Here is a 12,763-nt window from a genome sequence, read left to right as displayed (position 1 = left end):
GCTATCCTAACAAACATAATAATTATTTTTTTGGCTGGAGCTACACTTAAAAAATGTACCTGTTCCAACTTACATACACATTCAACTTAAGAACAAACCTACAGACCCTAACTTGTTTGTAATCCGGGGAATGTCTGCATTTTGAAAAAATCCTTTTTAGGTATACCGAGTGAATTGGAACACATAACAAAAATAAGGCGGGGGTTACTCAAACTTGACTGCAAAGGTGGAGATCCACTTTATGGGGGTGCGGGGCGTTAGTGATGGGCACCAAAGTGTGCTCATCCTGAATTTGAATTCCAGAGGTCGCTTCCATTCATCATTACACATATATACTCACAATTTCTTGTCCCATAGTTTTATTAGGTGTAGAAATCAAAGTGGAGCTGTGAAAAGTCCCATTATTATTCCTGAGTCAGTTTGGAATAGAGATGGCACTATGAATAATCAAATCTAGTGTCAGAACTGTACTCCCTGGGCTGGTACTGCAACCATTGGTCACACTGCCTTGCTTTTCCTTTTCCTTTTTAGTCTGAGCAAACATTGGTCACATATATGAATATGGAATGATGTGTTTTGCATAGCAGGGAGGAATTCCTGTGCTCACCCAGATCTGGTGATGAGAGAGAGCCCCATTCAGTATTGCTCAGGCACCAGAGGTTCATTTCCCTAAATGTCCGCTAGGTGTCGCCTGGGCCGCATCATTCAGCTCCCTTGGCTGAATGCATTAGGAGAGCAATCATAGAAGGGTTTCCCTTGTGGGGGAGGGAGTACTAAGTCTCTGCAAGTTCTCTAAACTCTCCGGACCATCCTGACAGCTCTCCCAGGTAAGACATCTGTCCAGATCCATCCCCAGTGAGCTCCTTGTGTCTGGATCTGGTACAGACTCAGATCATTTAGCTGATCGATCATTTATAATGTGGGTGATGGGAGGTGGGTGATAACCTTCATATACTGAGCTGGGTGATCTCATATAACCAACAAGGAAGGACATAAGTCATCTGTATACTGGGGTATCTTACTTCTATGTACTATAAACTTTATCCTACTGTACAAAAAAAAGTATATATATATATATATATATATATATATATATATATATATATATATATATATTTTTTTTTTTAATTAATTATTATTTTTTTGGGGAAGGCTGTATTATTACTATTGAGCACCTTCACTTCTATTGCATATTGTTATTTTCTGCATGCCGAGATCTCACTTATTGATCCACAAAGATGACACCTTACTACAAATCAGATGGGGGAACTTCAGCATTGCAGAGTTTGGTTTGAAGAATTATTTGTATTTGTTCCTTCTCTTATGTTGTGTGACTTTGTTGTGTTCTGTTTAATGAAATGTGTTCATATAACAGCTGACTTTCCCCACCCAAATGATCCTCTGGCCACACCAAGCTGCACCGTGGTAAATTCTGCAATCCTTTGCACCTTTAATCATAACCGGGGTGGAGGACGGTACGCGTCCCATGAGCCGTGATGATTATGATCCCATTATCAGAGAGAGTTTGCAAAGGAACGTGAGCAGTTTTTTTATGTATAGAGCTCTGTTATTAAATGTGTGATCTACCTACAAAAAGAAATATATTATGCAAAAAAAATTCCTTAACTAGTATAATGGAATAGTCTAATAACAGTGTCAGGGAGTTTAACTGATATTTTTCTTTTGGGTTTATTCTTCAAGATGTGGATACCTGGGGCTGTGGTAGATGGGGGTGATCCTTGTCCTGTATACTATATGCTATAAAATGCTGCTCTATACCTTATTGACAAGGTACGGAGGTATGGAGTATGTTTTTTTCTGTAATCCAGAAGTAGAGTTTTAACCCTGTTTAATGTTCAAAGAAAGCCTAGAGATTGTGTGCTGGACATCTCATAGTCAAAAGCCTTTGTCAGCCAGGGTTCCTCCAGAGGGTAATAGGGGTCCCTTCGGCATTCAGCTAAGGGGACACAATAGTGACCACCAATATAACAAAGAATTCTTCCAACTTACCCCCAATACAAGAACCATTCTTCCCACTGACCACCAATGCAAGAACCATTCTTCCCACTGAACACCAATCTAAGGACCATTCTTCCCACTGAACACCAATCTAAGGACCATTCTTCCCACGGAACACCAATCTAAGGACCATTCTTCCCACTGAACACCAATCTAAGGACCATTCTTCCCACTGAACACCAATCTAAGGACCATTCTTCCCACTGACCACCAATCTAAGGATCATTCTTTCCACTGACCACCAATGTAAGGATCATTATTTCCACTGACCACCAATGTAAGGATCATTCATTTCACTGATCACCAATGTAAGGATCATTCTTTCCACTAACCATCAATGTAAGGATCATTCTTTCCACTGACCATCAATGTAAGGATCATTCTTTCCACTGATCACCAATGTAAGGATCATTCTTTTCACTGATAACCAATGTAAGGATCATTCTTTCCACTGACCACCAATGTAAGGATCATTCATTTTTTCCACTGACCACCAATGTAAGGATCCTTCTTTCCACTGACCATCAATGTAAGGATCATTCTTTTTACTGACCATCAATGTAAGGATCATTCTTTCCACTAACCATCAATGTAAAGATCATTCTTTCCACTGACCATCAATGTAAGGATCATTCTTTCCACTGACCACCAATGTAAGGATCCTTCTTTCCACTGACCACCAATGTAAGGATCATTCTTTCCACTGACCGCCAGTATAAGAGTCATTCTTTCCACCGACCCCCAATGTAAGGATCTTTTTTCCACTGATCACCAATGTAAGGAACATTCTTTCCACTGACCACCAATGTAAGGATCCTTCTTTCCACTGACCATCAATGTAAGGATAATTCTTCCCACTGAACACCAATGTAAGGATCATTCTTCCCACTGACCACCAGTGTAAGGGTCATTCTTGTCACTGACCACCAATGTAAGAGAGCATTTATGAGTGCAGATATTATATCATACAGAACATCACAAAGGAGGAGAGTGTTTGCAGGCTGCAGCTGGGCCACCCATAAAAGGTATACAAGTTGACCATATGAGAAGAGATATATATTTCCTGAGGATGTTGTCATTCTTTCATTTTGTGATAAATAGCCTTTCTAGTCTGGCCAGTTGATTGTTTATGCAGATTGTAACTGGCCAGAAGGATCCAGGACCAAGTGGAGGGTGTAGGGTTCCTCTAGAGACCTCTCACTTGATGGCGCCTGCAAAGTTTTGGGGCCAATGCGTGACACCAATGATCTTTTTGATCTTTTTACCTGCCTGTATGTGTGGCATTTTGACCATTACTGTAATAAAAATGGGGGTGGCATTCTCACTGGCCACAAATGAATTGATTTTAGCAGGGGTTCCCCAAAAACTGAAAATGAGTTCAAGGGTTCCTCTGGGGTAACAAGGTTGAGAAAGGCTGACCTGGAGACATGAGATCATTGAACAATATGTGGGGAAACCTTTATGTCATCTAAAGAAAAGGATCATAATTTAATTTCAGTTGTTTTGCTGTTGTGTTGGTGACACTGTGTATGGTGTGCCTGGTTTATTATCCGTATTGCTCAAACTGGAAATCCAGCCAAAATTGTATTTTAGCTTTGAATAAAGAGGGTAAGGGTCAGAAATCTTACATTCTTATCAGCATCGGTTTTCCCAGGAAGAGATTTTCTTCATTTTCTGTCCCAGTGACCACAAAGGAAGTGGGGGGCATCTTCTCAGCGGGGACACACACAACAGTGAAATCCTAAAACTTTCCACACTTCACCCCAAAATGATGTCTTATTCCTTTTCACTAGCCAGATAAAAGTGGTGTACAGTCAGTCTGACGTTCCTGGTAGGCTTTCTAGGGTTAGATAGAAATCCTTTTACAAACATGGATATTGATATTAGTCAGTGAACTGCAACACTGGGCGTCAACGTAATGGTCCCTTTATCTGTAGATATAGCAGGGATGGACTTTCACTATGGCATACATACAGGCCAAAGGAAAATACTTCTCGCCTGTTAAATGCCAGGTGAAATGCTGACTCATACATATAATAAAAAGAATGAATATTTTGTTAGCTTAGTATGTGAATTTAACCTGTTATGAGCCTCTTGCAATCCACTGTATAGCGGAGCTGGAGTATGAGAGGAAATCTATATAGATTGTATACAGATTGTACGGTCAAATTACAATTTTGTATGTTGCGATCTTAAAACAATCACTGTTTCATGATGAGCCGGTATTCTTTTAACACAAGCTACTTTTTCAAGACAATTTTGAACCATGATATTTATGCACTTTATACATTGCTTGGATAAGTGACTCTAACCTTTGTGGTCATTAAAGGAGATTCAACCTTTGGGGGTCAAAGAGGAAAAGGCCCCAGGTGCGAACTCAAGCTGCATTTACATGCGTAAATTTACATTTGCGTGTGTGCATGCGCATTTACAGTGCGTTTGCGGTGCATTCTAGTGCAAAAAAATACGCAGCACCATAAAAATACTGCAGTGGTGTAAACTTAGCTCATTGAAATACATTCTTTTTTTTTTTTTGCTTATGTGTTCGTACTAAGTTTATGCTGCATTTAAAAATACCCCTGACTGCATCTGATGTAAACGAGCCATTAGGGTTCAGGAGCAGTGCCCTCTATACTTTTGTTGTGGTCATTAGAGTCCGCTGGGTTGGGATTGAACTGTTTCATACCCACAGGGCTGCTAATAGGAGGAGACCACCAGTCCTCTTGTAGTGGGCCTGAGCACACAGGGGAGCCCACGCAGGGAGGGGGATTAGTGATGTACAATGAGAGAGAGAGATGATTCCTGCATTGTAGCCATTTGGGAGGATGTACTGATCTGTACAATCTGTTATCTGGGAAAAACACTTCTAAACGAAAACGCTCATGAACGCCGTTAATCGCAGCATGTAAAAGTGGCCAACCTGTTAATTTTTTTCATCTCATCTTCATTTTTATTTATTAAAGTGATTGTAAAGTCTAATTTTTTTTGTTTTTTTAAAAATAACAGACATGTTATACTTATCTCCTCTGTGCAGTTGGTTTTGCACAGAGCGGCCCCGATCCTCCTCTTCTCAGGTCCCTCTTTGCTGCTCCTGGCCCCTCCCTCCTATCGAGTGCCCCCACAGTCAGCAGCTTCCTGTGAGGACACTGGAGCCGAGTCACAGCTCCGTGTATCTCTCCACTGACTGGCTCAGTGACTTTGACAGCCGTAGGAGCCAATGGCGCTGCTGCTGTGTCTCAGCCAATCAGGAGGAGTCTCCCGGATGGTTTAGACATTCATGGATGTCGCTGAAGAGAGATGGAGCTTAGGTAAGTAATTAGAGCGTGCTGGGGAGGCTGCTACACACAAAAGGTTTTGCATATGCATAAAGATAAAAAAACCTTCTGCCTTTACAACTCCTTTAACTCAGTTTTATCTTTTAGATTTAGCAGGAATTCTGTGAGTTATGTTGTATTAGTGTCTGCTAATAATTTTATTGTATTTTTAGCGAAATATAACTTTAATATTTTCTTGGGAGGGGGCACTGTCTGGTAATCTGTACGGGGCCCTACAATTTTTATCAGCAGCCCTGCATACTCATAGGTATTTAGGAATGTGGGTACAAGGGGCAAGTATAGGACTTTGGAAAGTAAAACTCCCTGCATATCATCCCAGGATATATTTGAGACCATCCCTTAATTTTTCACCACGGAGCGCATAACTGATCTCCCTTGTGGATATCATAGCAATGTATTAGTTTAACCGTAAGAAGGAAAACAAAGAGGAACTTGAATATATAAAGACATAATTTATTGAATGTACATTCATTTTGCTGCCCAATTGGGTTCACACATAAAGGGGTTGATTTATACATTGAGTAATATATAGTATATAATATATAATATATAGTAAAAAAAAACTAAAAGAAGAATAACAGAAGAGAACAGTATTCTTTAAGCCCCCGTTCACACCTGTGCGAATTAGATGCGGCTTCCACCGCATCCAATTCGCAGGACATTTTAAAATACGTTCATTTGAATGCATCTGGTTCACATATGTGCGTTGCATTCGCATTGCGCATTGCACAAAAAACGTGTGCGTTTTCTGGGCATTGCGGTGCGAATTACAAGCCCATTATCTTCTATGGGAACGCATCTGATTCACAGATGCATTCCGTTCTGAACACAAATTCTCTCCTTCTCCTCACTACACCTCCTCCCTCTCCCCCCGCTCCCTGCTCACTGATCCACAGCTAAAACGCAGAGAAACCTCTGAACAACTGATTTTTATCTTCCCAGTGAAACCGGAGCTTCAATTCGCAACGCACATGTGTGAACCCGGACTTAATATTTGTTTATACAGACCTAGTCATCAACTCTAAATGCATACCTCCCAACATTTTGAGATGAGAATGAGGGACACCTACTAGCAAACGTATGTAGGCATAGGACACGGCCCCCTGCCACACCCCATTAAAGGAGAATAAACTAAAAAAAAAAGGGTAATTAAATCCACAAGGGATTTTTTTTGCCACTACTATTCCTTTATATTGGCTTTTAAAATTTACAAATGCAGCAATTTAGAATTTGGATGAAAGGTTTAGCACTGGGAAACTCTTTTTGAAAGATAAAAAGTGCATTTTATATACAACTCTATAAAGCAGACCAAATGAGGGACAAATGAGGGGGAAAGAGGGACAGAGGGACATTGCTCCTAATCAGGGACAGTCCCTCGAAATCAGGGACAGTTGGAAGCTATTTAAATGATAGAAAAAAGGGGTAGTTGGGAGCTGTGATGACATGAGCGATGGTAGGGCATTACCCTTGATTATTCCACATGCACAGTTTCATTCATTATAAGCCTTATGAGGAGTTATGGAGTTATGTGGTGCACACGTAGCGACATGATATAACTTGACTGATGAGAAGAAAACATGTGAGATATGTGCTCAGTGATGAGCGACACATTATGATTCAAGTTTGTGCTGGTAATATTAAGGAGAGGGCAGTTTTTGTGCACTGTATGCCAGCCAGAAGCTCCCAGGGTACCAACTCCTGTGCCCCGGAATCTGCTTGTCATATGTGGAGATTGAGTGTTACCAACCCTGTTCCTATCCGTACTATATACTCTTCTCTGATCTCTGCAGATCTCTCCAATGATGTCCTTGTGAGAGCCAGCATGGCTGTATTCAAACAGCAGAAGGTGGAAGACCTGTACGTCATATCAGATGAACTTGGAAGGTAACCTGAAGCTTATTTACTATGATTATAGAGTCTAAAAAAATAACCTGACTCATCTGACTGCTTCACATATTGCTTCTGTAGTTAAATGGGGTCTGATCTCTAAAGGATGAAAAACACGTTTTCCTGCATTCAACAGTTGCACAGAATATATATTAAAGGGATTTTCTTTTATTTGATTTGCAAATTCTTGCTTGGGATTGTTCCTTGTAGCATTGTAGGACACTTACCAAAATTAACCACTTAAGGGCCAGGTCTATTTTTCCAGACTTGGTGTTTACAAGTTAAAATCATTTTTTTTTTTTCTAGAAAATTACTTAGAACCCCCAAACATTATTAGACACCCTAGAGAATAAAGTGGAGGTCGTTGCAATACTTTATGTCACACCGTATTTGCACAGCGGTCTTACAAGCGCAATTTTCTTTGAATAAATACACTTTTTTCAATTAAATTAAGACAACAGTAAAGTTAAAGTTTTATATTGTGAAAGATAATGTTACGCCGAGTAAATTGATACCCAGCATGTCACTATTCAAAATTGCACCCCCTCATGGAAAGGCGACCAACTTTTACCCTTAAAAATCTAGTGCCAGGAAGCTAGCTGTTAGGTAATTTGGACAGGGTAAAATCCCCAAATCCTCACTAAATTTAATAGGTACGATGCCCGGCGGGTGTGGAGAGGCGACTCTTTGTACATCTTGCTGCATGTATGCATTCCTTTATCATCCGATCGAGGGCGAATACTGCTGTGCAAAATGTAAGCACATTGTTTCCCTGGAAGCCCAGGTTCTGAATCTGGGGAAGCTACTGTCAGCACTGAGAAGTCCCTCCATACTAAAGGAGAGCCAGGAACGTACACGGCAGGTGCTGGCAGGGGCCAACACAGAGGCAGGTGGAGACAAAGAGGTGCAGGCACTAGCAAAGAGTAGATGGGTGACAGTCAGGAGGGGTAGAGGGGGAAGTGCCAGGGAGGCCGATCCAGGACTGGAGCATCCCAATAAGTACATTGGTGAAACCAGTCAGGGACCAGCACTGCTGGAGCTGAGGGACTCTCCTAGCTGCCGGGGGAAGAACTCCTCCAGTGAGAGTGGGAGGGCAGCAAAGGGAAAGGAAAGACAGATTCTGGTGGTAGGGGACTCAATTCTTAGAAGGACAGAGAGGGCAATCTGTAACAAGACCTGAAGCACCGAGCAGTATGTTGTCTACCGGGCGCTCGGGTTCGGCACATCACGATCTTGTGGACAGATTACTGGGAGGGGCTGTGGAAGACCCGGCTGTCGTGGTGCACGTTGGCACCAATGACAAAGTCAGAGGCAGATGGAGTGTCCTAAAGAACGATTTTAGGGACTTAGGAGCTAAATTGAGGAAAAGGACCTCCAAGGTAGTATTCTCAGGAATACTACCGGTACATGAGCCACACCAGAAAGGCAGAGGGAGGTTAGGGAAGTAAACAAGTGGCTGAAGAGCTGGTGTAGTAAGGAGGGGTTTGGGGTCCTGGAGGACTGGGCTGACTTCTCAGTCGGTAACCGGTACTATAGAAGGGACGGACTGCACCTAAATGAGGAGGGTGCAGATCTGCTGGGAATGAAGATGGCCAAAAAGTTAGAGGGGTTTTTAAACTAGGCGATGGGGGGGAGGGTCCAGAGACAGAGATAGCCAGCGCGGAAGATATTCCAGAGGGTAGTATTGGGGGCATTAGTGGTAGGTTAACCAAAGCACAAAAACACAAGGTGAGTATAGTAGCAAGTCCTAGTTGCAATCTCGAAACACCCAATACGAGGACAATATGCGACTGGTCTAAACTATGTGGCATGTTCACCAATGCCAGGAGCATGGCGGACAAGATGGGTGAATTAGAGATACTGTTGTACAAGGAGGATTTGGATTTTGTGGGAATTTCAGAGACCTGGTTCAACAGCTCTCATGATTGGCTGGCAAACATTCAAGGGTATACCCTATACCGCAAGGATAGAGAGGGTAGAAAAGGGGGAGGGGTATGCCTATATATCAAGAATAATGTACAAGTGAATGTGAGAGATGACATCACTGAGGGAGCTAGAGAGGAGGTGGAATCCTTATGGGTAGAGCTCCAAAGGGATGAAGCTAAGGGGAAAATAATACTGGGAGTATGCTATAGGCCCTCTAACCTGAGGGAGGAAGTGGAGACGGATCTCCTATCACAAATTGGATTAGCAGCAAGGATGGGAAGTGTTATCATAATGGGGGATTTTAATTATCCAGACATAGACTGGGCGGAGGGAACCGCGCATTCATTTAAGGCTCGCCAGTTCCTTAATGTCTTGCAGGACAATTTTATGGGTCAGATGGTAGACGCACCAACTAGAAATAAAACATTACTGGATCTACTGATTACCAACAATACAGACCTGATCACGGATGTGGAAATATGGGGCAATTTAGGTAACAGCGATCACAGGTCAATTAGTTTCAGTATAAATCACACAAATAGGAAACATAAAGGGAATACAAAGACACTGAATTTCAAAAGAGCCAACTTCCCTAAACTACAAACCTTGCTAAAAGGCATAAATTGGGATAAAATATTAGGAACAAAGAATACGGAGGAGAGATGGGTTTGCTTTAAGAGCATATTAAATAAGGACATTAGCCAATGTATCCCATTAGGTAATAAATTTAAAAGAGCGAACAAAAATCCTGGATGGCTTAACTCCAATGTAAAAATGCATATAAAAGCAAAGGAGAAGGCCTTCAAAAAATACAAGGTTGAGGGATCATTCTCAGCATTCAGACTTTATAAAGAATGCAACAAGAAATGTAAGGGTGCAATTAGGACGGCTAAGATAGAACATGAAAGACAAATAGCAGGGGAGAGCAAAAAAAATCCCAAGAAATTCTTTAAGTATGTAAACAGTAAAAAAGGGAGGACAGACCATATTGGCCCCATAAAGAATGAGGAAGGACATCTGGTTACAAAGGATGGGGAGATGGCGAAGGTATTGAATTTATTCTTCTCCTCAGTCTTCACGAGGGAATCAGGGGGCTTCAGTAACCAAAACTGCAGTGTTTATCCTCATGACACAACACAGGAAGCACCTCCATGGTTAACAGAGGACAGAATTAAAATTAGACTTGAGAAACTTACCATTAATAAATCACTTACTTAGGAAACTCAGTCAAGTGATTGCCCGACCGTTGTTCCTAATTTTTACAGATAGTCTACTGACTGGAATGGTACCAGCTGATTGGAGAAAAGCCAATGTAGCACCAATATTTAAAAAGGGCCCAAAATACATCCCTGGGAATTACAGACCAGTTAGCCTAACATCAATAGTATGTAAACTCTTGGAGGGGACGATAAGGGACTATATACAAGATTTTAGTAATAAGAACAGTATCATTAGCAGTAATCAGCATGGATTCATGAAGAATCGTTCTTGCCAAACCAATCTATTAACCTTCTATGAGGAGGTGAGTTGCCATCTAGATAAAGGAAGGCCCGTAGATGTGGTGTATCTGGATTTTGCAAAAGCATTTGACACAGTTCCCCATAAACGTTTACTGTACAAAATAAGGTCCATTGGCTAGTGGGTAGTGGAGTTCCCCAGGGTTCTGTGCTGGGACCAATCCTATTTAATTTGTTCATAAACGACCTGGAGGATGGGATAAACAGTTCAATCTCTGTATTTGCAGACGATCCTAAGCTAAGCAGGGCAATAACTTCTCCGCAGGATGTGGAAACCTTGTAAAAAGGCCTGAACAAATTAATGGGGTGGGCGACTACATGGCAAATGAGGTTCAATGCAGAAAAATGTAAAATAATGCATTTGGGTGGCAAAAATATGAATGCAATCTATACACTGGGGGGAGAACCTCTGGGGGAATCTAGGGTGGAAAAGGACCTGAGGGTCCTAGTAGATGATAGGCTCAGCAATGGCATGCAATGCCAAGCTGCTGCTAACAAAGCAAACAGAATATTGGCATGCATTAAAAGGGGGATCAACGCCAGAGATAAAATGATAATTCTCCCACTCTACAAGGCTCTGGTCCAGCCGCACCTAGAGTATGCTGTCCAGTTCTGGGCACCAGTCCTCAGGAAGGATGTACTGGAAATGGAGCGAGTACAAAGAAGGGCAACAAAGCTAATAAAGGGTCTGGAGGATATTAGTTATGAGGAAAGGTTGCGAGCACTGAACTTAATCTCTCTGGAGAAGAGAGGCTTGAGAGGGGATATGATTTCAATTTACAAATACTGTACTGGTGACCCCACAATAGGGATAAAACTTTTTCGCAGAAGAGAGTTTAATAAGACTCGTAGCCACTCATTACAATTAGAAGAAAAGAGGTTTAACCTTAAACTACGTAGAGGGTTCTTTACTGTAAGAGCGGCAAGGATGTGGAATTCCCTTCCACAGGCGGTGGTCTCAGCGGGGAGCATTGGTAGCTTCAAGAAACTATTAGGTAATCACCTGAATGACCGCACCATACAGGGATATACAATGTAATACTGACATATAATCACACACATAGGTTGGACTTGATGGACTTGTGTCTTTTTTCAACCTCACCTACTATGTAACTATCTCCATCTGCGACGTTTAAAAATTTCTACAGGCTACCAGTTTTGAGTTACAGGGGAGGTCTAGAGCTAGAATTATTGCTCTGATGATCACGGCGATACCTCACATGTGTGGTTTGAACAACGTTTTCATATGCGGGCGCGACTTACGTATGCGTTCACTTCTGCATGCGAGCTCGGCGGGAAGGGAGGCTTTAATTTTTAATTTTTTTTCTTATTTATATTACTTTTTATTTTTTATTTTGCCACTGCCCTATGTAAACATCCCTTGTATTAGAAAAAAAGCATGACAAGACCTCTTAAATGTGAGATCTGGGGTCAAAAAGACCTCAGATCTAACATTTACACTAAAATGCAAAAAAAAAAAAAAATTCCCCTTTAAGACTATTGGGCGGAAGTGACGTTTGACGTCGCTTCCACCTTCCAATGATGTGGAGCTGAATAGGAGCCATCTTTCCCTCACTCAGCTCCATTCCTGTCAAGGAAGAGGACCCAATCGTCTCTGCCGCTACTGGCAGGTCCACCGGAGCGCGGCAATAAAAGTGATCTTGTAGTGAATCCGCCACAGAGACCACTTTTATCTGAAAGAGGACTGCCGGCTGATGGAGAGGATACCGGTGTTTTGGCAGCTATCTGCTGCTATAACAATGTTATTTCTCTTCAAACAGTCGAAGTAAAACGACGGCGGGCGGTCCACAAGTTCCTCTGCCCTTAGCTCAAGCATGCATTCAGGAGAGTGTGCTTAGCTGAGAAAACCCCTCCTCTCCTCCTCCTCTCTTCCCCTCCTGAAGACTCCTGGGATGTATGACATCATTTGCCTAGGCAAGAAACAGGGAAGTAAATGAAGAAATTTAAAAAGAAAAAGATTAAAACTAGTAAATATGATCTACTTTTCTATCTATTTACTAATGGCAGCAGCATAAGGAAGAAAAATAATCAATGTTAATTGAGAGAGTGAAGTTCCAC

At 41.8% G+C, this 12,763-nt stretch overlaps 1 protein-coding gene across 3 annotated transcripts in view; it reads left to right on the top strand.

The window, feature by feature from the left end:
* Positions 1 to 674: 674 nt before the first annotated feature.
* DAPK2 (death associated protein kinase 2) overlaps positions 675 to 12,763 on the top strand; it is a 144,473-nt gene continuing 132,384 nt past the window's right edge. Inside the window, exons 1-2 of one of the 3 annotated variants that reach the window (XM_073619161.1) lie at positions 675 to 827; positions 7,145 to 7,238. In XM_073619161.1, coding sequence (XP_073475262.1) covers positions 7,177 to 7,238 — 62 coding nt within the window. In that variant the 5' untranslated portion in view covers positions 675 to 827; positions 7,145 to 7,176. Of the gene's footprint in view, positions 828 to 1,395; positions 1,538 to 7,144; positions 7,239 to 12,763 lie in introns of those variants that run through there. The other 2 variants (XM_073619163.1, XM_073619162.1) reach the window with 2 other exon arrangements.

This window comes from Aquarana catesbeiana, linkage group LG03, assembly GCF_042186555.1.
Source record: "Aquarana catesbeiana isolate 2022-GZ linkage group LG03, ASM4218655v1, whole genome shotgun sequence".
NCBI classification, from domain to species: domain Eukaryota; kingdom Metazoa; phylum Chordata; class Amphibia; order Anura; family Ranidae; genus Aquarana; species Aquarana catesbeiana.
Note: the sequence above shows the minus strand (reverse complement) of the source record. Positions and strands in the feature narration are given on the sequence as shown.